Source organism: Neltuma alba, unplaced genomic scaffold, assembly GCF_004799145.2.
Source record: "Neltuma alba isolate B1F8T4 unplaced genomic scaffold, ASM479914v2 tig00004604_pilon, whole genome shotgun sequence".
In the NCBI taxonomy this organism is placed as follows: Eukaryota; Viridiplantae; Streptophyta; class Magnoliopsida; order Fabales; family Fabaceae; genus Neltuma; species Neltuma alba.
Window position 1 is genome coordinate 1 of NW_021633785.1, and position 20,751 is coordinate 20,751.

The 20,751-nt window shown below is 38.3% G+C and overlaps 2 protein-coding genes and 1 pseudogene across 6 annotated transcripts; 1 reads left to right on the forward strand and 2 right to left on the reverse strand.

Annotated features, from left to right (window-relative positions):
• Window positions 1-4: 4 nt before the first annotated feature.
• Window positions 5-2,815, reverse strand: LOC114745312 (thaumatin-like protein 1; annotated as a pseudogene).
• A 2,051-nt stretch (window positions 2,816-4,866) lies between these two features.
• On the reverse strand, window positions 4,867-8,587 carry LOC114745315 (thaumatin-like protein 1b). 5 transcript variants are annotated; one of them, XM_028933476.1, is made up of 5 exons: window positions 8,369-8,587; window positions 7,553-8,246; window positions 5,377-5,474; window positions 5,254-5,262; window positions 4,867-5,115 (listed from the first exon to the last, which is right to left on the reverse strand). In XM_028933476.1, exons 1-5 carry the CDS (start codon window positions 8,448-8,450, stop codon window positions 5,057-5,059), a joined length of 942 nt encoding a protein of 313 aa, XP_028789309.1. In that variant the 5' UTR covers window positions 8,451-8,587; the 3' UTR covers window positions 4,867-5,056. The 5 variants fall into 5 exon arrangements, with proteins under 5 accessions (XP_028789309.1, XP_028789310.1, XP_028789308.1 ...); XM_028933477.1 differs by lacking the exon at window positions 5,254-5,262; XM_028933475.1 differs by having other exon boundaries at window positions 5,254-5,474; window positions 8,369-8,585.
• A 7,203-nt stretch (window positions 8,588-15,790) lies between these two features.
• Window positions 15,791-18,782, forward strand: LOC114745313 (auxin transporter-like protein 5). The gene is made up of 6 exons (XM_028933472.1): window positions 15,791-16,116; window positions 16,215-16,513; window positions 16,664-16,847; window positions 16,937-17,034; window positions 17,763-18,228; window positions 18,317-18,782. Exons 1-6 carry the CDS (start codon window positions 15,961-15,963, stop codon window positions 18,575-18,577), a joined length of 1,464 nt encoding a protein of 487 aa, XP_028789305.1. The 5' UTR covers window positions 15,791-15,960; the 3' UTR covers window positions 18,578-18,782.
• The last annotated feature ends 1,969 nt before the right edge of the window (window positions 18,783-20,751 follow it).

Below are 20,751 nucleotides of genomic sequence, written 5' to 3' on the forward strand. Positions count from 1 at the left end.
CCGACTCCGAGACCAACTTGGGGTCTGGGCCAAACTCAGAAGCCGAACCCATGGTGAATCCGGTGCCCGTGGAGGTGGCTCCGAATCCGGAATCTTGTGAGTATGGTGCCGGTGGCGGTGGCGTTGAGGTGATCATGACGGGAGGGGCATAAACATAATCTTGTGAAGATTTCTGACTGCAAAAATCACAGAGAGATTCATTAATTAAAGTAATTAAAAAACTAATGGCGCCATTTGCGTTGGTGGTGAGTGGTGTGAGATCAATCATTAAAGACAAATCCGCCAACCATAGTCTAAGACACATTCATTCTAAACCAACCATATTTTATAGCCACAGCATCCAAAAAGGTTATTCCCTGGCCGTATACAATGCAAATGCCACCTCCTAATAGTAATAGCATTCAAAACATTATGCTAATCATAGAAAATCACAAGCATATAATTTTTATAGTTTAATATTACTGAAATTACATTTTCCAAAAACGTATATCCGGTACAAAATTTATGTAAATATATTGCCTATGAACTTATCAAACTTTTATTTTAATTACAAATTAAATGTATCTCAATTATTTTGATAAAAGTTGGGGGAGCATATATTCTAATTTAGATGCTTTGGTAGCAGACATTAGTGCCGGATAAAGAAACGAAGTTCGGTCAATGTCTGGGTACCATATAATAATAACATGGCATGAAAAGATAAAGCTTGCTTGCTTTGGTCTTTTTACCTGGGAGAGGATGGGCAAAACGTCACCGTATAGTCGGCACCCGTACACGTAAACGTACTCGTAGCGTCGTCGTAGGCGTAGCTATACGATCTCGGGCAAGCCGACTTGAACATTTCCGAGTACACGGATGCTTACACGTCGCCGGCGAGCTGTATGCGCCGCTGCAACAGTACTGAGGGCTGTTGAATGCCTCACACGCGCTCTTACACGCGTCTCCCTCCCCCACTCTGAGCTCCTGCGGGCACTGCCGGTTCAGATCCGAAACGCAACCGGTAGGAGCGCACAGACCCGACCCACCCGTCCCTTCCACGATCATCGGAACATTGTACCCATCCACAAGACTAACGTCGTAAAAGTCTTGCCCTCCCGTACTACTACTGAGCGTAAACTCGGCGAGAGTGACAGGCGGCGACGCCCCGGCGCCATTACACTCGAGCTGCCCTGAGCCACAGTCGCCAGTGACACATTTGCCGGATCCGTCGAAGTTACAACCTGTCCGACCCCAGAAGCGGCCGGACCAGCCGGTGGGAGCGAGGAAGGAGCGGGAAGTATCTTTGGGGAGCTCGAATCCGTGGTGTCGAGGCTTCCGCTGCCGGCATTAGCGAGGATTCCGGGCCAGACGGTGTGTGGTGACATCGGTTGACGAATGTGAAAGTGGTAGCGTGAACTGCTGAAGAAGAAAAGAGTAAGAAAATGTTAAATAAAAAGCACAGAAGAAGCGAGAGAGAAAGAGAGAGTAGGATAGTTAAATGATTACCAGAGGGAATGAGGAGGAGGAGGAGGAGGAAGGTGAAGCAGGGAGGGGGGGATGTTCCATGGCGGAAGTTGGAACACGAGAGGAGAGTGATGGTGTTGGGGAGGTGCTGGCACTGAGCAGCGAGGCTTCCTAAAAGGAGCAGGGTTTTGGGTTGGAATTGGATGATCGAAATTCAATAATATCCATAATAGGAACGCATGTTCGGTAATTCATAATCTTTTGGAGTTTTTATTTTGTGTGCTTTATAATTAGCGTGTTTTTACCCCCCCCCCCCTTTTTCCCCCGGGGGGGAAAAAGGACGGAAAAGGGTTTTTGTATTCTGTACCAACAAAGAGTTGTTACTTGTTTGTACTTCGTAGTTTCCTCCATGTATCTAATTATCTGTGGCAATAATGCATCTCGCTAAAAAATGTAACTTTCTATGTTCCTTTTTTTGTCAAAGTTCCTGAATTAATTAAAGCAAATAAGAGTTATACACCACTTTTCTTATCTTTTTTAATTCTAGTAATATGAAGTATTTTAGAAATCAAGTCACTTGATTTATATTTTTGTATTTTACGTTAATTAGGGAACTACTATTTAACTTATCAGATAATAATGATAACTTCTTTCTTTTTTTTGGGGGGTCCAATGACACGATAGAACCGAACTGGACTCCCAGCGGAAAAAGTAGGAAATAGAGAAGGAAGGAGAGGAAGATCATTGGGGCTGCCATTTTTTGAAACCAGTTTGGGTACTTGTCACTTTGGTAAGAATTATAAACTCACCACCAGATTTAAATCGTTTATATCTTATTTAAATAGTTTAGATTTTATTTTTTATTTTTATTTATTCAAAATAATTATTTTAATATATATAATCTAAAATAGAGAGAATATCTTAACTATCATTCTACCAAAAAATAGTTTCTTCTATTTAAAAATAATTAATTAAAATTTTTAAATTTAAACCATTCAAATCAGATATAGACAGTTCAAATCTGATGAGTTTAAGGTATTTATGAAGATGATGAGTGCTGAAACTAGTTTTATCGTCTCTTTAAAGGGACCTGCGCACCCCGTCTTGTTGTCCACGTCATATTTTGACAACCGCTGTGTTTGTGCCACGAGTGCATCGGGCTGGTCCTCTATCGTTCTTTTCTTGTTTTTCATCCACTATGAAGTCTTATCTCGCATTGGATTCCGTTTCGCTTCTCTCTTCATTTTTCAAGTCTGGCTCCCTCCAAACCCCAGGGCGCTGCCTTTATTAAGGCTGAGTCAGCATAAGAGAGTGCCATGTGGGCATCACCAAGCCACCTCAGCACGTTGATCGAGGATGAAGCGGCAGGCATTTACATTAAACTTCCGAGCAGCTCTGGTCCTGAAGGGAGTTTAATTGGTGGGCAAATAAGAAAGTAAGTTGGAAGCCAGGAGAGATCGGGGCTCAAAATCCAAAGCCATTTGGGTCGTGGCCGTTGTGGCTTTTCCGGCTACAAAGAGACGAAAACGCTTTTACTTTTAAGGCTCAAAATCAAACCTGTTTGTGGTCATTAATTCAGCTAGCTAGCTCTCTCGGCTGGCTGAGTTCTAGGTCCCAATGAAAATGCCCATATTGTAACTCAGCGGGATGAGTAGAATGCGGCATAAACCTGAAGGTGGTGGGATGCAAAGAAACCGTGATGGCTATTTTGACTGTTATGTTTCCAGGCAAGTCTTTGATGCGGGTGAACAATCAAGCTGGCCTCGCAAGCTAATAAGAATTGATTCAAAATTTATTACTGATGTGGGAGTCTTATTGATAAATAATTTGTAAGTATTCTGTAAGGAAAAGACCTCCAGATCTAACTCATCTGGAAAAAATTTGGCGTCGCAGTGCAAATCAGTAATAAAAAATGTTTACCCATAGCTCGGCCCCCTAGTTCCCTGGTGGATTGATTAGGTGTGGCCCAACATTGCCATTAGCTCCATAAAGACGGGTTTGATACGATCTGCAGACTACAAAAATGGTTGGGGCCACTTCTCATGTGGGGTTTTGATCGGGCTTCCAGTTAAAGATAAGAGGTCAGCGTTTGGCGATTCCATTCATGCACAAAGGTTTAATGGTACTGGAGATAGAACCAGAGATAATCTGGAATGGATCAAGGGGGGCTTGAATCGGGGGATTCTTCGAGTTGGCCAACCTTAGCTTTTGACATCATTCATAATTTGGCTTCTCAGCTTGTTTTTCCTTGAAACATAACAGCAACATGTGCATCAATTATGTCACTGAATTCAGGCATCTAATCATGACAAGATAATCTGCTCAAAAATCAGTTCAAGTTCTCACTTCCCAACTTGTATATTAATTTATAAATTAATTAATGATCTCGTTCTTTTCTCTTTTTTTTGGTTCTTTGGGATGAAAAGTCCCTGTCCCCTTCTGTGATTATGTGTGAAGTGTGAACTATGAATGCTGTTTTTCCCATGAGAAAGTTGATTGCGGCTCTGTAGATCTCAACAACACTCATTCCACCAAAGGACTGAATGAAAAATTCTTTATGGTCACCGCAGACGAAAACAAGACGTACTTCTGATTTTTTAATTAACAAAAAAAAGTTATTTGAGGGTTTTTTTCCCCTCTTTAATCTCGTTTAGTTACAATTCAATTCAATTGTTTAATGGTATTTAAACCATATTTTCGCTTCTCATATTTGTTTCGTTTTAATTTAATTCGTTAATTTTTATATATATTTTAACTTTTGTTCCTCAGTTTATATTGTTCTCTATATTTTGATCATATTATCAAATAAAAAATTAAGCGGAAATTGTGCTGCTCAGCACAAGTAAGATCCAAAAACACAAATTTTAACATTATTAAGAAGAGTTAATAGCACTTTAATCCTTTAAGTTTGTTCTTATTTTAGTTTTAATTAAACCATAAGTTTTAATCCCTCAAGTTTTTTTATTAAAAATATTAGTCCTTATAATTTAATAAAAACTTAGACTATTTTACTTCTTAAAAAAACAAAACCTATAATTTAAAATTGAAGAGATCAAAATCAAAATAAAGATAAATTTAAAAGATCAAAAATTATATTAACCCGTTAAGAATATTAAAAAGATTTTAGCTTTGGATAAAAGTGGAACTGGATAAAGCTCACTAACCATTCCGATACATGAGGTCTCTTTAACCTGAGGCTTAGGTTTTCGAATCCGATATGAGGATCAGGATTCCCACAAACCCCCGATAGCATAAATAGGAAAAATTCCTTTGACCCGCATGCACGAAGTTCCATTGTTTTCTTACCCCGGTTAACACTGCTGATTACGGAAAACAAATCCCCTATGCTGTTTGTTCTTCTTCATCGTCTTGCTCACAAATACAATCATTTTTCTTCTAGTTAAAAGAAGCAATAACAAAAGAGACATGATACTAGTAATTACTTGGGCATTTCTGCGGATGCTATATCAACAATACTGTAACTTCGTCTTCCCAAAATCTGATTGCAGGCACAGAAATTTCCAAACAATACTTTACAACTTGCCAATGCCTCTTATGGTAAACTCAAAATTCAATAATCAACCGAGATAAGCTACTAAAATCTTGATGTACATTATACCAAAGGGGAAAAAATGTATTTACAGTATACCCCCATATAGTATTCTTGCAGTCCTGCATGATGTGAAGAGTCAGCAGACTAAAATCATTTGAGACAGTAATGCAAAATTTGGAAGCAGGGAAAGGCACTTAACAAAATGAAGAGCTCACACAGATTCAGTCAAAGATGCAACTCAGGCACTTTCGTTTTACCTAACTTATCTGCTTCAAGCGTGCATGCAAATATGAGTCATAACGGATGAAAAAGAGAGCAAAACAGGAAAGATGCAGCTGCAAGAGAGGCAATGTAAGCCATAATCTGCATTTGATTCAGACCTGTTGATGAAGAAACTCCTGAGTGCTTCAAGTACATCATGGTCTTGTTTACAAGAGGAAGTGTTGCCCCATCTTTTCGTGCTCCCAGCACCTTTTGGCTGCTCAACATCAACCCAGTAAAAGATAAATGTTCATGTTATTAGATAGTAATAAGAAGTGCCCGAGGACATATGCTCTAGAAGCATGAAAATCATACCACTTACGCATTATACAACATAGATGTCTACGTTCATTATAAGCAAGAACAAAAGGAAAATTCAAACTCTACAAGGGAAGGAGTTTTAAAACTGAGTTAGAAGAGGCACACGTATGTGATAATTCAAGGAGACGTGCTCATGTTTTAGTTGGTCAACAGTTCACTAGTACATGGAAAGAGAATTTTGTGTGAGTGAGTCTGTGAGTGAGTGTAAACAATGTCTTGCTATTGAACAATCTAGGTTTAAACATCACCGGGCCAAACAGGGAGTGGGTTTCATAATGTAAAAATTTTTCTCTACAAAGTTTTGAACTTACAACCTTGTCTAAGATGTACAAGTCTTTCCCACTTGAGCTAACTATCATTAATATGATGAGGTCAAAAAAGAGGGGGAAAAATAAAAAAAACTATCCTTAATGTGATAGAAGCCCTAGGAAAAGCTGGTTAAAATACATACTTTACACTAATCTGGGAATCCTCATCTGGTGTAATTTGAAAGATTTCGATTAAATTTTGTGAGGTTTTGCTTGATTTTATTATGCTTATGAACGACTTCTATTCTTATTCTTTGTAAAGTGAGAACTTGAGATTCCATTTGGAATATATCCATTCACAAGCAACAGTTTATTTTACTCCTCACACCAACCACTCAACTGCACAAAACTTTGGGGCCATAGTTTACAACCTTCGGGAGTGAAACTTCTTTATACCTTGTCTAGAAATTAGAACCCTCAGCTACCCCATCTAAAAGTAGAAAGTTCACATAGCTGATTCTGCTATTACAATGATGATAAGTCATATCTGAAACAAGACAATGACATGTGAAGAACAAATTCGAGCCAGAGAATATCAAGGCACGGGCTAATGAACATACCGAAAGTTTCATTATTCAGTTTATCTAGTATAGTGCCATAAAGGGCACTAATCAGGTATCCATCCCCTACCTCCCTTATAAACCAATGAAACTACTGTTCAGTAAACCAAGACTGAAGAAAACATCTGGCACTAGAGGCAACAAGAGCAACAGGCCAAAATGTAATTTAAGGGCAGCATAACCCCCACCTCGCATTAATGAAATCCCTTAGGGAACATTTGATTACGTTACAGACTAATTTGACTGAAGGGGGAAGCATATGTTGCTCAAGGACATGGATACATCCGAGTTTACATGATGTGCTTGTCAATATATTAAATACAAATTGAGAATTCCAATAGTTGCTTTCCATTAGATAACTATGCCAAACAAAATAATACAATTCAGATTTTAGTTTTAATTGTGTAATGGAGAGTCAGCTTCTAAAATGAAAAGGTTAATACAAACTTTCATCCTTCAAATTTACATTCATTTTGGTTTTAGTACCTTAACTTTTAAACTATAGGTTTTGGTCCATCAAGTTTTTTTTCATTTAAAACATTGATCCCTATAATCCAACAAAAACTTGGACCATTTTGCCTGTTGAGGACCAGAACGTATGATTTGAAACTTGAGAGATCAAAACCAAAACCAAAACCAAAATGAAGGCAAACTTAAGAGAAGAAAGATTATATCAACCAAAATAAAAATAGCACAAGATACGTTTTTTAAGCTAAAGATGTGAGATGCTTTATGGCAAAGACAGAGCCTTGAAAGCCAGAAGGCATCGGGATTTGGAGGGGAATAACAAAATCACACGAGAAATTTTTAGCTTTGGGGCTTGTTCTTACCCAGATTAATAGAATATCGCGTTCTACCCTTGTTCAAAGTATTTTTTTTTTAAAAAAAAAAACATGGCTGTCAATTTATATGCAAAACATGCTCCACGTTCCAAGGCTTTAAACCACCTATTATTTTGTAACGCCTGAAAAGCCAATTACTGTACAATCATATACGAAAGCTGGAAGTGAAAAAGAAAGCTTCACGCAATTAAGGGCGTCCACACTAATCATCCACAAATTTAACTTAAAAACAGGTGGGGCCACATGGTTATGGAGTAATTGTACCTGGTGTAGGGCAAGGGGCAGAATATGATCAAGTAGTCGGCCGAAGCACACGTGTACGTGCTTGTCTTGTCATCGTAAGCGTAGCTATACGCGCGGGGACAAGCGTGCTTGAAGAATTCCGAATACACTGATGGATGACACGTGTCGGGCGTAGCGTACGCCTCACTGCAGCAATACTGCGGATCCCCAAAAGCCTCACACGCGCTTCTGCAAGCCACGCTTTTCCCTGTCCCATTCCCACTCGCCACCTTAAGATCAGCCGGGCACGCTCCGTTCAGGTCAACCAAACATCCAGTGGCGCTACATCCACCCCGTTTTCCTCCTTTCGCGACGATCAGCATCGGCAGGTTGTAGCCGTCGACCAAGCTCACGTCGTAGAAATCTAACCCGTCGGCGCCGTTGAGAGTGAACTCAGCCAGCGTGGCGGGCGGCTTAGCTCCACCGGCACACTGTACTTGACCGGAGCCGCAGTCTGCAGTGAGGCAGGAGAACTTTCCGTCAGAATCTCGACCACAAAGGGTCCGAGCCCATATCCTACCCGACCAAGATTTGGGGATGTTTATAGTCTCTGACTTGCCACTTGGAAGAGCGAATCCAGTGGTGGAAAGCTGTGGAGAAGTGGCGCCAGAGAGCAGACCCGGCCAAATCGTGTGGCGACACTTATTCACAATCTTGAAAGATGCCGGTTGCACCTCTGCAATTAACAGAAACAACACATGATAAGCCAAAAGAGATTAAATAGAAAAAACAAAGTTATGAAACAAGAAGACTGAAGAAGGGATGATTTCGAAAGGCGGTGAAATTTGTGTTAATTACCCGACAGGAAAGACAGTGCAAGGAAGATGAGAATGATAAGGAAGCGAAGAAGGCGTCCCATAGAGGAAAGCAGCAGGATCATTCATCAAAACATGAGAGACGATAGCAAACAACAGAGAGAGAGAGAGAGGATTTGATTAGACGATGGCAAACAGCCTTACTTTTCTTGCGAAGTCCGTGCTGTATTAGTTCCTCCTTCTTGCTTTAAGAAAATAATTTTTTGGGTAAAGTTGCGATTGGGACAAAAATCTTTAATGTAAGCATTTTATGTTTTAAATCATTATTATTAATAATATTCTAATATATGTTCTCTGTATGCATCATTGAATGGAAAGCTGAACCACTGAACTATGTGCACCTTGAAATCTGTATTTTTCTTTTGTTTTTAAATTTGTTTACTTTATTCTCAAAATTTCAAAACCCCTCCATGCATTTTTAATGCAAAGAGTTGCGCTTTTTTTTTTTTTATAACAGATTTTAAAACAAAGTAAATTATAATTCTTTTAGATTATTTACCAATTAAAGTTAGTGCTAGGCTACAAGGAGCGATAATATTAGTAATTTTTATTTAATAGCAGGTGAACTTTCTAAACACTTACATTTCCATAACTGCTAACTTTCCCATCTTGCCATCATTTTTCTTAGCCATGAACATCAAAATGGTGTCAAAGTTAAATATAATAGAATGTGAGACATGTAAGTGATATTAATGTCTGGATGCTTCAGAATAAATTCATCATATGACAAAGGAAATAAAAAGAACAGGAAGGTAAGGTCAAAGTTTAAACGAGAGAGTTGCTTAGACTCGTAGAGTACAGAGCCTAGTGTTGAGAACCTTAGTCTGAAACAGAGCATTTACGATAGTGATATGATACTGAAGAAGTATGCTGGCTGGGGAAGCATATCTGAACAATGCTTGTTTGTTAAGTAAGTTTACCGAACTTTCTCAAAGTTTGTGTTTCCATGCAATTGCCGACTTTCCCATCTTGCCGTGCCATCATTTTCCTGGGCATAAATGGTATTTTAAGTATGGGAGAAACCTTTTTCAGTCTTATCGGGAAAGCGTCAGCTTTCATCTGTCATGGAGCACCAGCATTGCCAACGAGAAGCAAAGATACGGACGCAATAATTAGGAAAAATTGCTCTAAGAAAATTAAATCTAAATTTTTTTTTCAAAATCATTAAATTATTCTGAAATCTTAAAAAATTTTATTAAAAAAAATTGTCTTTTTTTTTTAAGTTTGTATTGATAACCAAAAGAACAGTAGTTAATAACTTCAAATATAAAAATTAACAACTATCATAGCAGCTGTTGATAACTCATATATTACATTTTGTGATGTGTTGAGAAAATAAAAATGTATTGTCAACACCTGTCGCGATAGTTGTTAATCCTCACAGCTTAAGTTGTTGATGACAACTTTTTCAGTTATCATTGTAAACTTTAAAAAAAAAAAAACAATTTGACAATTAAACAAATAAATTTTTTTTGTAACGTCGGGATAATTTGATGATTTCAATAAATTTTTTTGTATTCAATTTCGTTTGGCAGGACCTTATTACAATTTTTCCTAATATTTATGTTTGGAACTACATCAATTTCCTTAAAATCAATCCATTACATGTTTCAATTCAAATGATGCGAATCAACATTAAACTGAAATCAACCTTAGAAGAAAAAACAATGTTGAAACTTTAACCAACACAACTATTTTCAGGCAATAAAAAAAGTTAATAACTATTGTTAAATGACTGAACTTGAGAAGAAAACATGTTTGAGGATCTGAACAATAGCAGCCTGCATTTTATCCCATCCATGTATTGCTGTGTACCTGGCGATGTCTCATGAATTAGCAGCTTTCACCCAAGTATGTGTTCCAAGTTACCAAGGAGCTTTCAGTTTCAGTATGGAAAAAATTCAATAAGCATTAGTGTCCCATCCCTAGATTTCATGTTAGCCCTGAGCCATTATCAGTGTCTCTCCCGGTTCTGCAAGCCAGTTTTAGTACTCTTTACAGAGTAATGAAACTTGTCAAATCTCAACTATTCAAAATCAGTTTTAATGGTATGGATTTAAAATTTTTAACTAGTAAATTTTAAATAAAAAATTATTTTTTTTAGAAAAATTCACAGTCAAGATATTACATTTAGTTTGAAATATCTATATATTAAAAGAAAAATATTATTTTAAACAAATATACTAAATATCAAATCTTGTCCATTTATATTAAATTTAAATAATTGAGATTTAATGATCATGATGCTTATCACTATAATGAACATGTAAGTGCTTATCAATGCAATATTCATTGAATTGCCCCGCTAGAGTCCCTCCGGGCCGTACTGCAAGCAAATCAGAAACCAGAAGCAAAAGAGGCCTACTTTTCCAGTCCCAAAAGAAAAAAAAAAGAGGCTTACTTCCCCGGGGATAACCTCCTATTAGAATGGACACCTATTCTAAGAATTCTTTCCACTAGATCTAACCCCAATCTTCTTTTTTTCTTGACAAAGACCCTACTCAGTGATCATACTATTCTTCCGGTTCTAAATATAAAATCCTTATACACACTAGTATAAGAATATTATATTTAGGACGGGAGACGTATTATTGTGTGGATGATCATCACATTTTTTATTCTGACGACATTTAGGCGAGTCAAAGTCAATTGTATTTTCTTGACAAAGGCCAGGGCCTCTAAACGTATCAGACGAGTCAGGACTCTTGCTACTAATTTGGGCCTCTCGCCCCAATTAGATTGGGCAAAGGAATGAATGACTGTATACGAGTCTGCGCCCATTCTTCTTCTTCTGGAAAGGCCGGCTCATTATTCAATGTTGGGCTGAATTCCAATACTTTACACATACTTCATGAGCTTTATAATATGTTTGGCCCAAAAAAGACTCACATTTTCAGTACCAAAACCAAGGGGAAAGAAATACCATACCATGCTACTCTTGAAATTTCGCATCATGTAGTTCATGCTCGGTAACTCCACATACAACGCATCTAGTAAATAATTTAATAGTAAATGTTCAATTCTTTTGTGATAAAATAAAATTGACAACTTCAATAACGGCGGTCGCCCAAAATATAGACGATGGCAACAATATATTTGCACAATTAAGAACACGAGTTTTAAGAATTTTAGCACTTGTCTTAAACATGAGGATCATACTGTCATCATGCACGTATGTAAGACTCGTTTGTTGACTCTGGATTTTTCAAAATCACGCGCCTCCTTTCCTGTCAGAAAGCTTCGATTATAATGCATAAGCAGGCATTGAAAGGATTCATAATTTATGTTGCAAAGATAGAAAGCGTAATTCCTATTGTCAAGTGATTATATATATAGGGGAAGACCCCAGCATGCAATAGTAAGAATGATGGCGTGTTCCATTATGTTATAAGATATCTTAAAATCAATTGTTGACTGCCATTGATATATATCGCACTATGGTTGACTACCCCTTTAATCAAACAGCATTCTTAGTGCAATTAATCATTCACCTCATGAAATTTGAATCACAAGTCAATGCAGGTGTCTTTGCTCTCTCTCCCTCCCTACCCAAAGTGATATACCTTTCATTTTTATGATCATCAAACACTGTGACCCACAACATATTGCACACCAAGCAAAGTAGATACATGTGTGGATCATGTCATAAAAGAACCACTTCAAACCAAATGTGGAGTTCGATCAATCATTGCTTTGTTCCATTCTCATGTAACACGACACATTTAGGGTCTGTTTTGATTAGCGATTGAAAAAGTAGCTTATTGAAAAAGTAGTTTATGGACAAGTGAAGTTGAGTAAAAGCTAAATTGGATAAGTTGAATTGTGTTTGGATTAGAGTTCAGAAAAGCTAGTTTGCAAAAGTGAAATTGATAAAAGGTTGTTTAGATTATGATTGAGTAAAAGTAAATTTGGTTGTAAAATGACTAAAATGAGTATGGGTTTTAATAAATAATAAAACATGATAAAAAGAAATTATTTCACATAATACAATGATATTAAAATAACTTAATATGAAGAAGTCAAATTTAATGAGTAAATTAAATTTTAAAACTTTAGAGAAATCATAAAAGATATTTTAAATATAAAGTAAAACATGAAAAAAAATAAAAGTATATTTCTAGGAGCATATTTAAAAACAAAAGTATATTTCTAGCTTATTTATTACTTTCAACTAATTTTAACTGATTTTTTCTTATCTACAAATTAGTTATTTGAGGCTTATAATAAGAACCAAAAGAGATAATAAATTTTTTAACTTTTTATCTCTTTATGTTTTAAAAGCTAAATTATAAGCTATAAGTTATAAGCTGTTAATTTTAGCTTACAGCTTATTGTAGCTTTTCATACAAAAGCTCAATTGCAGAAAAGCCCATCCAAACAGCATCATTGTGTCAATCAGACTTATAGTACTTATAAGTTACTTATAAGCTTAAAATAAGTGATGCCAAACAGGCACTTAGTATGTACAGCTTAAAATCTCCCAAGTATTCTTATTGAGCTTCATTAATTTCGCAGGATTGTATCTCCTTAACGGCACGTTTATAGTGTTACTGATGGTTCATTAGTTAAAAGTATGATTATGATATGATCATGTTCTGCTCAAAGGGATTCATATAGCTAGCCCAGAATATTCCAACTTTTATAGGTTTCACTTTGCAGGATTTATATAAGCAATGCAGTTAAACCCAACGACATCTTTGTGGTGAGCTTTAGCAAACATATATACTGTTAGTTTGTTGTCTGTTTGGCTTTGCGACGTGCATATATATTATAGAAGGATGCATGCAGTCTAAAATGAAACATCTCTCGTTAATTAAATTGAAACATCATGAAGTTGTCATGTTGTACTCTCTAAAACGGACTGGAACTATCGATATTATTCACAAATTCTCTGAAATATCATCAATTAATTCAATAAAACGTAAAAGGCTAAATTGATAAATATAAAACTTGAGGGATTAAATTAATAACCACCAGGAGATAAATAAGTTTTTACTATCCCTTTTAACTTTTTATCTTTAGTCCCTGGTGTTGAAAGATTCTACAACATGATTGAAGAAACACACCATTCTATTATTATAAGCAGCATGCCTTGTCTTTAGTTCCCCCACCCTCAAACTTTCATCGCAATAACTTTTTATGATTCAGTCTTCATCTTACAGCTAATTAGTGATTCCACTAATGAATTCTTTTCTTAATATTCTTAATTAATCTCTTCACACACGCAGAGATAATTCGAAGCAACCTCGGCGAAGACGTTAATTAATTACTCTTGACATTCAGGTTCAGGACGAAGGTATAAATTATATCAAAACATTGTGTTCTTTGTTCTCGGTAATTAACTGAAGAAATCAACTGAATCAAAACATATATAAATGAATCAGAACATATTTGAAGCTTCCTTAAACATCATTTTTCTTCGAAATTTCTGGGAAGCATGCCGAAACATACTGAATACAACTAATAATTATGCAGACACCCACGTTGTGGTCACTACTAGCTAGTTCAACTGACAAGAGGGCCAACAGAAAGTTCAGTTGATCCAACGACTGAAACACATCGATCGGCCTGTCGTACCACAATATTTAATTTTAGCATCAAGATCCATATTTTGATTACGTTAACAAAGTACATTTGAACGAACTAGAACGTTTGAACAGAATGAACATGGTCAAGGAGACAAGCCCACAGAGAATGTTTCTGGTCCCAGCTCCTTCACAAAGTATGACCAAACAAGCAGTGGATTATATGTGCATGTTCCAACCCAATTCGTGCTTCCCATTTCTTTTATTATTAACACTTGTTTTGGGCTTAATTAACAAAGAAAAGACAAACTCATAATGGTGTACATCATCATGAGAAGAAGGTGAATAATGAGTAAAACTCTCCCTAACTTTTTAACCGGGGGGGGGGGTTGTTTTGCTTGGACCAGTGTCAGAGAACTTGAAGACAAAGTGAAAGAAACGAACATTTTGGCCAATGATGAACTATAATGCATTATTCCCACGAAAGCTACCACTCATTGAAAAGGCTTATACCTTGTTCAATAAATATATGACAGGCCAAGAACAAAAGATTATTAAGCCCTAGAGAGCGAGGCAAAAGAGAATCCGAGCAGAGATTGCATTTTCCATTATTGAAAAAGAGATCAGAGAGAAAGGAAAACAAACTTGCAGGAGAGGGGAGACAAGGAGAGAATATAATATTAAGGTATGAAGATGAAGATGAAAATTAATATTAAAAGAGAAGATGCAGCTGAAGAAGGGCGCATGATCTAACAAGTTGAGGAATGTTGAATGAGATTGCCTCTGGATGAAATAGTTAAAATGGAGAAGGAGTGAAATACATTAAATATATGGAATGCATGTGAGAATATACAAAGAGAGGAGGGGGAATAGATCGAGTTGGCCATGTGATAAAAGCAGCTTTCTACGACTAGCAAAGCGACCACGCTTCTTTGGCTGCAATCATTCGGTCTACTTATACTTTGCCTTCTCTTTTTCATTTGTCTTCTCCTATGTTTACCTCCTTCCCTCTTTACCCACAAGCAATATTTAATTCAATTTCCTGGTTTCTTCTAATCCAATGCAAAATCTTATATCGGACTGTTTGCTTTTAGGTAGATTCAACTTTGGCCAGTGCGAACCAACACCATTCAAAACAGTCAATTCCTTGAGTTTTGAAAACCCATCTTCTACCTACTAATTATTTATATCTTGGGAATAATGGGCTAGATTAAAGTTGTTTTTAATTAGTTGACTTCTGTTGATATTAAAATATATACGATGTAATTTTCATAAAAATGATATTGTTGATACCCCAAATTTATAAAATGTGCGTGTCAAATACTAATTCGCGCCATTTTAAAAAGAATTAAGAATTGCAAGTGGAGAAGTGGAGAAGCTGTATAATAATTGGCGACGAGAAATAACCAAATGCATGAGAAAATGGAAATTTCAATTAAATTAGGTGAAGGAATAAAAAATTAAGCAATGATTTACTTGATGAGCTCGGGAAGCGGAGAGACCCACTCGTGCGGTGAAGCCATCACGCCCGTCTAGGTATCTACTTGTTATTGATAATTTGATATTGTCACTCTTCTGAGAATTCAATTAAGTGCTTTAATATTTTAGCATTGTTTTCTCTGATTTTATTTGGGTGAAGATAAATGTCACAAGAATTTTAATTGCAAAAAGGGGCTCGAAAACCAGAGGATTTCGTCAAAGCACCATTCTTTCGTGTTTTTTTTTTTGGGGGGGCCGGTTTTCCTTTATTTATTTATATGTTTACACTATATTCGTTTTTAAGTTGTCCAAAAAGGTAAAGATTAATTACTCAGTCTCCAAAATCGCTCTCTACAATCCCTCTCACACACAGACTTTCCCAAGCTTCGAGAACCCCACTCTATCATCTCTCTTGGTCTCCCTCTTTATATATATATATGCCCCCACTCCTAGAACTTCTCAGACAGGATCCCTCTCCTTTCCAATCTCCCCTAACACTGTTGTATATCATAACCCGGCTTGAAAAGTCAAGCTCCAGATACAGAAGTTGCAGAAGAAAGAAGCCTCCAGAATGGCGTCGGAGAAGGAAGTGGAGCCGGTAATAATCGGAAACTACGTGGAAATGGAAACAGAAGGCAAGCCTAAGGACATCAAGTCCAAGTTATCCAAGTTCTTGTGGCACGGTGGCTCTGTTTATGATGCTTGGTTTAGCTGTGCTTCCAACCAGGTTCCTTTGTTTAACTCCTTCTTATGTTGCCTCCTTATTTTGATCACTTAGCTTTCCCAGCTCGTATCTGACACTACGGTTGGCTTTGATTTCCCCAGGTGGCTCAAGTTCTGCTCACACTACCGTACTCATTTTCTCAACTGGGAATGCTGTCTGGGATATTGTTTCAACTGTTCTACGGCTTGCTGGGAAGCTGGACGGCATATCTGATCAGCGTTCTGTATGTCGAGTATAGAACCAGGAAGGAAAGAGAGAAAGTAGATTTCAGAAACCACGTGATCCAGTGGTTTGAAGTTCTGGACGGGCTTCTTGGGAAGCACTGGAGAAATGTGGGTTTGGCCTTTAACTGCACATTTCTTCTGTTTGGATCTGTCATCCAACTCATTGCTTGTGCCAGGTACACACCCCGTCTTTGTCTACCTAACCCAGTCCTTTTAATCTCTGACCCTCATCCTTAGTAACTAGTTTAAAGAAATAGTAGTATATATGAAGTGAGAGCGGAAGGGATCAGAACTCACATGCGCGCGTCTGTCTGATGATTATGCAGCAATATATACTATATAAACGACAATCTGGACAAAAGGACATGGACTTACATCTTCGGAGCTTGTTGTGCCACCACAGTGTTCATCCCTTCCTTCCACAACTACCGAATCTGGTCATTTTTGGGCCTCCTCATGACCACCTACACCGCTTGGTACCTCACTATTGCCTCTCTTATGCATGGCCAGGTATGTAGTAACACAAGCTGAGGAACACTGTATGGTTAATGGTTAATTGGTCAATGATAATGGAATTGTGGTTGAATGTGTGTGTGCAGGTGGAGGGAGTGAAGCATTCGGGGCCTGCCAAGTTGGTTCTGTATTTTACGGGGGCCACAAACATTCTCTACACATTCGGAGGCCATGCCGTGACTGTGTAAGACAGTCTTCTCAAATATCTAATTCCATGTCCTTTTTCTTTTCTTTTCTTTTCTTTTTTGAGGACGAACCTGCCCTTGCCTTCTTTGGCTGATCCATCTAATGAAACAACTATATTCCCCATCGAGAGTGACCGAACCTGGACTGGGGTTGGACATGATCTGACCACGGGATCCCATGACCCGTCACCAGTCATTTTCGTTCCATCGTTTTAATGCTTTGACTGATACCTCTGTTTTCGCTGCCTGGTCAGCATGCTTGTAGATTCAGCATAGCATAGCATATCTGAACATGACGCTTCAATATTTAACTATACCTTCCTTTTTTTTTCTCTGAATTATTGTCAGTATTACTATTAAAATTAAATAATATTTTACTTTGATTTGGTTGGAGGAAGAAAAGAGCCTTGATAGGCGTGGGAGGCAGAAAAGTGCCTCTTTTAGTGTGAACCCTGAGATGCTTTTGTTTGTAGATTTGTGGGGGAAAAGCCAAAAATGTTCCTGCCTTTTCTCTCTTTCTCACCCAATATCTTTCTTTCAATATTTTTTGTCAAAAGTTAAGTCATGACCTTAACCCATTCAAAATTGATACTTAACGAGTGTGTCACTGTGTCCTGTGATTATGGCATGCATGCACCAAATAAACACTGCATTAAAATCAAGATGGTGTGACGTAAGTTAAATGTTTCTGAATTTGATCTTATTCGTGGTGGTGGCAAATGCGCAGAGAAATCATGCATGCGATGTGGAGGCCAGAGAAGTTCAAGGCGATATACCTGCTGGCAACTGTGTACGTGTTGACGCTGACGCTGCCGTCGGCTGCGGCGGTGTATTGGGCGTTTGGAGATATGCTGCTGGACCACTCGAACGCCTTCTCGCTGCTGCCCAAGTCGGCGTTCAGGGACATGGCGGTGGTGCTCATGCTGATCCACCAGTTCATAACCTTCGGGTTCGCCTGCACGCCCCTGTACCTGGTGTGGGAGAAGCTGATAGGGCTTCACTCGTGCAAGAGCCTGTGCAAGCGTGCGGCGTCGAGGTTGCCGGTGGTGATCCCGATCTGGTTCTTGGCTATCATATTCCCGTTCTTCGGTCCGATCAATTCCACGGTGGGATCGCTGCTCGTCAGCTTCACGGTGTACATAATCCCAGCTCTTGCTCATATCTTCACCTTCCGATCTCCCGCCTCCCGTCAGGTAATGCTCCTCGCACTTTCCGCCTTTCTTCCAAGACTCGCGAATATCTGGAGAGTTCTAAATGAACGTTGGATTTTACGATTTGCAGAATGCGGTGGAGCAGCCACCCAGGTGCTTGGGGAGCTGGGTCGGAACGTATATCATCAACGTGTTCGTGGTGATATGGGTCATGGTTGTCGGGTTCGGATTTGGAGGGTGGGCCAGCATGATCAACTTCATCCGCCAGATTGACTCCTTCGGCCTCTTCACTAAGTGCTATCAGTGCCCTCCTCCTCCTCCTTCCTCACCCTCTTTTCTTAATGCCACCGCCACCGTCGCTGCCGCTCCTTCGCCTCACCACCACCACTGATCACGCCATTGTTGCCGCGGAAGACGATGCCGGAGTTTCTGATATTGTATTTTCGCCCATATTAATGACATAATCCCCCTGTTGCATTCATAAACTTTGCAATCTTCAACTTTGCCTTTCATGATAGTTAACAAGTACCTTGTTATGACGTGACTTCCGTAAATGACTCAGAAAAAATAAATTATAAAGTTAAAAATTCCCACGTTACTCCTCCAAAATATGCACCAAACATATTTTAAAACAAACTTGTGAGTCTATCTGTGATCGATACCCCTGCTCATATACATGAAAATTAATATGATTGGAAAAACAAGTACGTGCTTGGATCATTTACAATGCTTGACTGTATGTGTGTATTTATGTCAATCTCCTCTCGGAGACTCGGACTCTTCAAGAAGTCCACTCATAATGAAAAATCTTAAGAATCTTGGTGCTAATTTAATAGTATTACGCTGAGAACCATTAAGTATTTACTTTTGCAAACTGCTATGAACGTAGGATTCTGTTCACAACTGGCTCGGAGGAATGCCCCCAGATATAAACATTGAAAAGGCAAAGCTCTTGCTGGCTGGCACGCCAGTCTAAGAAAAGAAATGAAAGCAGAGTGTTTGGCGTTATTGCTGAAGATGATGGTTATACTGATACTGATGCATCATATTATAAGTATATTAAAAAATATGGTAGCTGACAAAAAGGGGGCATCTTTTGTGTTAAAATGACTGTTATGAATTCAAAGTGTTTGAGTGTTAATTAATGAGGTGTTTGTACTTTTGGATACGTTTGGCCAGCGCTTTGCACTTGATATATTATAACCACACCAAGAAGGCACGTCATTTCTCTAACTCTAAGCCACCCACACCAACAAAAGAAGCCTAACCCTATCCGCCTCATTCTGCCAAGTAAATAAACCAATAAATGGAGCGACCTGAAATTTACAAACAAATTAACTTTTCTGCCCATAGATTGAGGTGAAGAGAGATTGAATATCGGAAGGAGGGAATATATGGGAAAGAAGGAGGGAAGGGTGTTGACGTGTGAGGAGAGTTGAGTGGGAATCTAATGATAATCTAGCTTCCCAGAAAGGGTAACAGTGAATGAGAAAGCAAGTGAGGATCAAAAAAGACCTTTCGTGCGAAGTGTTCTGTTATGTGAATGCTTTTCACAGAAGCAACAGCGCCTAAAAGGTCGAGAATATATAACAACGCCAGCAGATATATCATATACTTTTTTTCTGCCATCAATCCGTTTCGCTGCTTTATTCCTGAGACAAACAAGACGATGCCCTCTCCACTCTTTTGCAGGCATGCTCTGCTCTCCTTTATAAATGCGTCAACTAAGCCCGCCACAGTACTACCTCCTCACCTAATTATAACATCTTGTTTATAGTGTATAAACCAGATCTGATAAATGCGACAGGAGGTAGTACTTCTAATTAACTTGTTTCTTCAGGGCCAAATGAAACTATTACGAGAAATACTTTCCCCCTCTTTGTCCCTTCTCTTTGTCCTGCCCTGTTATACGACTCTGAAACATGCCTTGGCCAACCAGTTAGGAAGGGGGATCGATGGGTACTTCTCATGAATTTGACTATGTATATATCTTACTTGATTCAATACGAATCACAATCTCAATTCATGTATGGTTCCAGCTTCGCTTATCCTCATTCCTCTTATCTCTCGTTTTCGTGGTCCACATCTCCGGCATTATCTTTCTCCACACCCATGTTCAATTGTTTCTCTCACTTTCTTTCTTTTTGCCGACACAAAGCTACAGATCTTTACTTCTGTTCAGGTTGCCAAAAAAGCATCTCTCTTTTTTATTTACTTGTTCAGGTGCAGGGCAGGAGCCCAAGAACAAAAACGAATTCAAGCCTGCATATTTTTTAGGTCCATATGAAGCCCAGCTTAAAGTGGGCTAGCCCAGCTTCACGCAGACAAAGTCTGCACCCAAAAATTGTCTTCACTTTTCTGACCCAGAAAGGGAACACCAAGTATAGCCGTCCATGGATTGAAAGATCTCTGGTTCTTATCAAAAGATCTCTGGATTTTCCTTTCCTTTTGCTTTTTATTGTCCCAAAATTGACTATCTCGTTAATGACAAGTGGCACCTAAAGCTCAAACTAAATAATGACAAGTTAAATCTAAGTGAGTATACAAACTGAAGGGGGGGAAAAT

Bases quoted from the DNA above. Each gene is read 5' to 3' on its own strand.
- LOC114745315 (XM_028933475.1), bottom strand. From the start codon at position 8,450: ATGATCCTGCTGCTTTCCTCTATGGGACGCCTTCTTCGCTTCCTTATC. The intron at 8,247-8,368 runs GTAATTAACACA...TGTTAATTGCAG, and splicing joins TGCACTGTCTTTCCTGTCGG to AGGTGCAACCGGCATCTTTC. The intron at 5,475-7,552 runs GTACAATTACTC...GATGTTGAGCAG, and splicing joins TGCCCCTTGCCCTACACCAG to CCAAAAGGTGCTGGGAGCAC.
- LOC114745313 (XM_028933472.1), top strand. From the start codon at position 15,961: ATGGCGTCGGAGAAGGAAGTGGAGCCGGTAATAATCGGAAACTACGTG. The intron at 16,848-16,936 runs GTATGTAGTAAC...GTGTGTGTGCAG, and splicing joins CCTCTCTTATGCATGGCCAG to GTGGAGGGAGTGAAGCATTC. The intron at 18,229-18,316 runs GTAATGCTCCTC...TACGATTTGCAG, and splicing joins GATCTCCCGCCTCCCGTCAG to AATGCGGTGGAGCAGCCACC.